Here is a 508-nt window from a genome sequence, read left to right as displayed (position 1 = left end):
CTGCCTCTGAGCCACAGCCGATATTGTTAGTTTTATACTTTTTATGGGTACATTTTTGTGAAACCCTATTGCTGTGTATTGTCAAGAATCTGGCATTACAATACATATCTTCTGCATACTGCACAGACCACTGATACTGCATGTAACTTCCCAATAACAGGCGAAGAACATTAAATATTTACTAATTGTTAAACAGAGAATATACTGTACATCATAGGCTACTGAATTTTCAAGACAGGTGAACACAGAGTTTTTGATGATGCAGACATCATCAACAGCAGATTCACTAAATGTGATACAGAAAAACTTGCAGATAATATAGAATATAATGTATGAGCATTTATGATAATTATCGTCTCCTGCATCTTTTCCCAGCTTCTGTATGAGGAGTGGGCCAGCTACAGCGTCTTTTACAAGTACCAGCCTATTGGACTCATCAGGTCAGATCTACAGCAGTGCTTTTGTCCTCTAACTATACTGTATGTATGTATTTATGTCTGTCTTTTGA

At 36.8% G+C, this 508-nt stretch overlaps 1 protein-coding gene across 1 annotated transcript in view; it reads left to right on the top strand.

Annotated features, from left to right (window-relative positions):
• ano1a (anoctamin 1, calcium activated chloride channel a) overlaps positions 1 to 508 on the top strand; it is a gene marked incomplete in the record, with an annotated part of 64,897 nt that overhangs the window by 35,815 nt on the left and 28,574 nt on the right. The window contains 1 exon segment of the mRNA XM_035682233.1: positions 376 to 440. Coding sequence (XP_035538126.1) covers positions 376 to 440 — 65 coding nt within the window.

This window comes from Morone saxatilis, unplaced genomic scaffold (genome assembly GCF_004916995.1).
Source record: "Morone saxatilis isolate NCDOM2014 unplaced genomic scaffold, NCSU_SB_2.0 Contig11, whole genome shotgun sequence".
In the NCBI taxonomy this organism is placed as follows: Eukaryota; Metazoa; Chordata; class Actinopteri; family Moronidae; genus Morone; species Morone saxatilis.
Note: the sequence above shows the minus strand (reverse complement) of the source record. Positions and strands in the feature narration are given on the sequence as shown.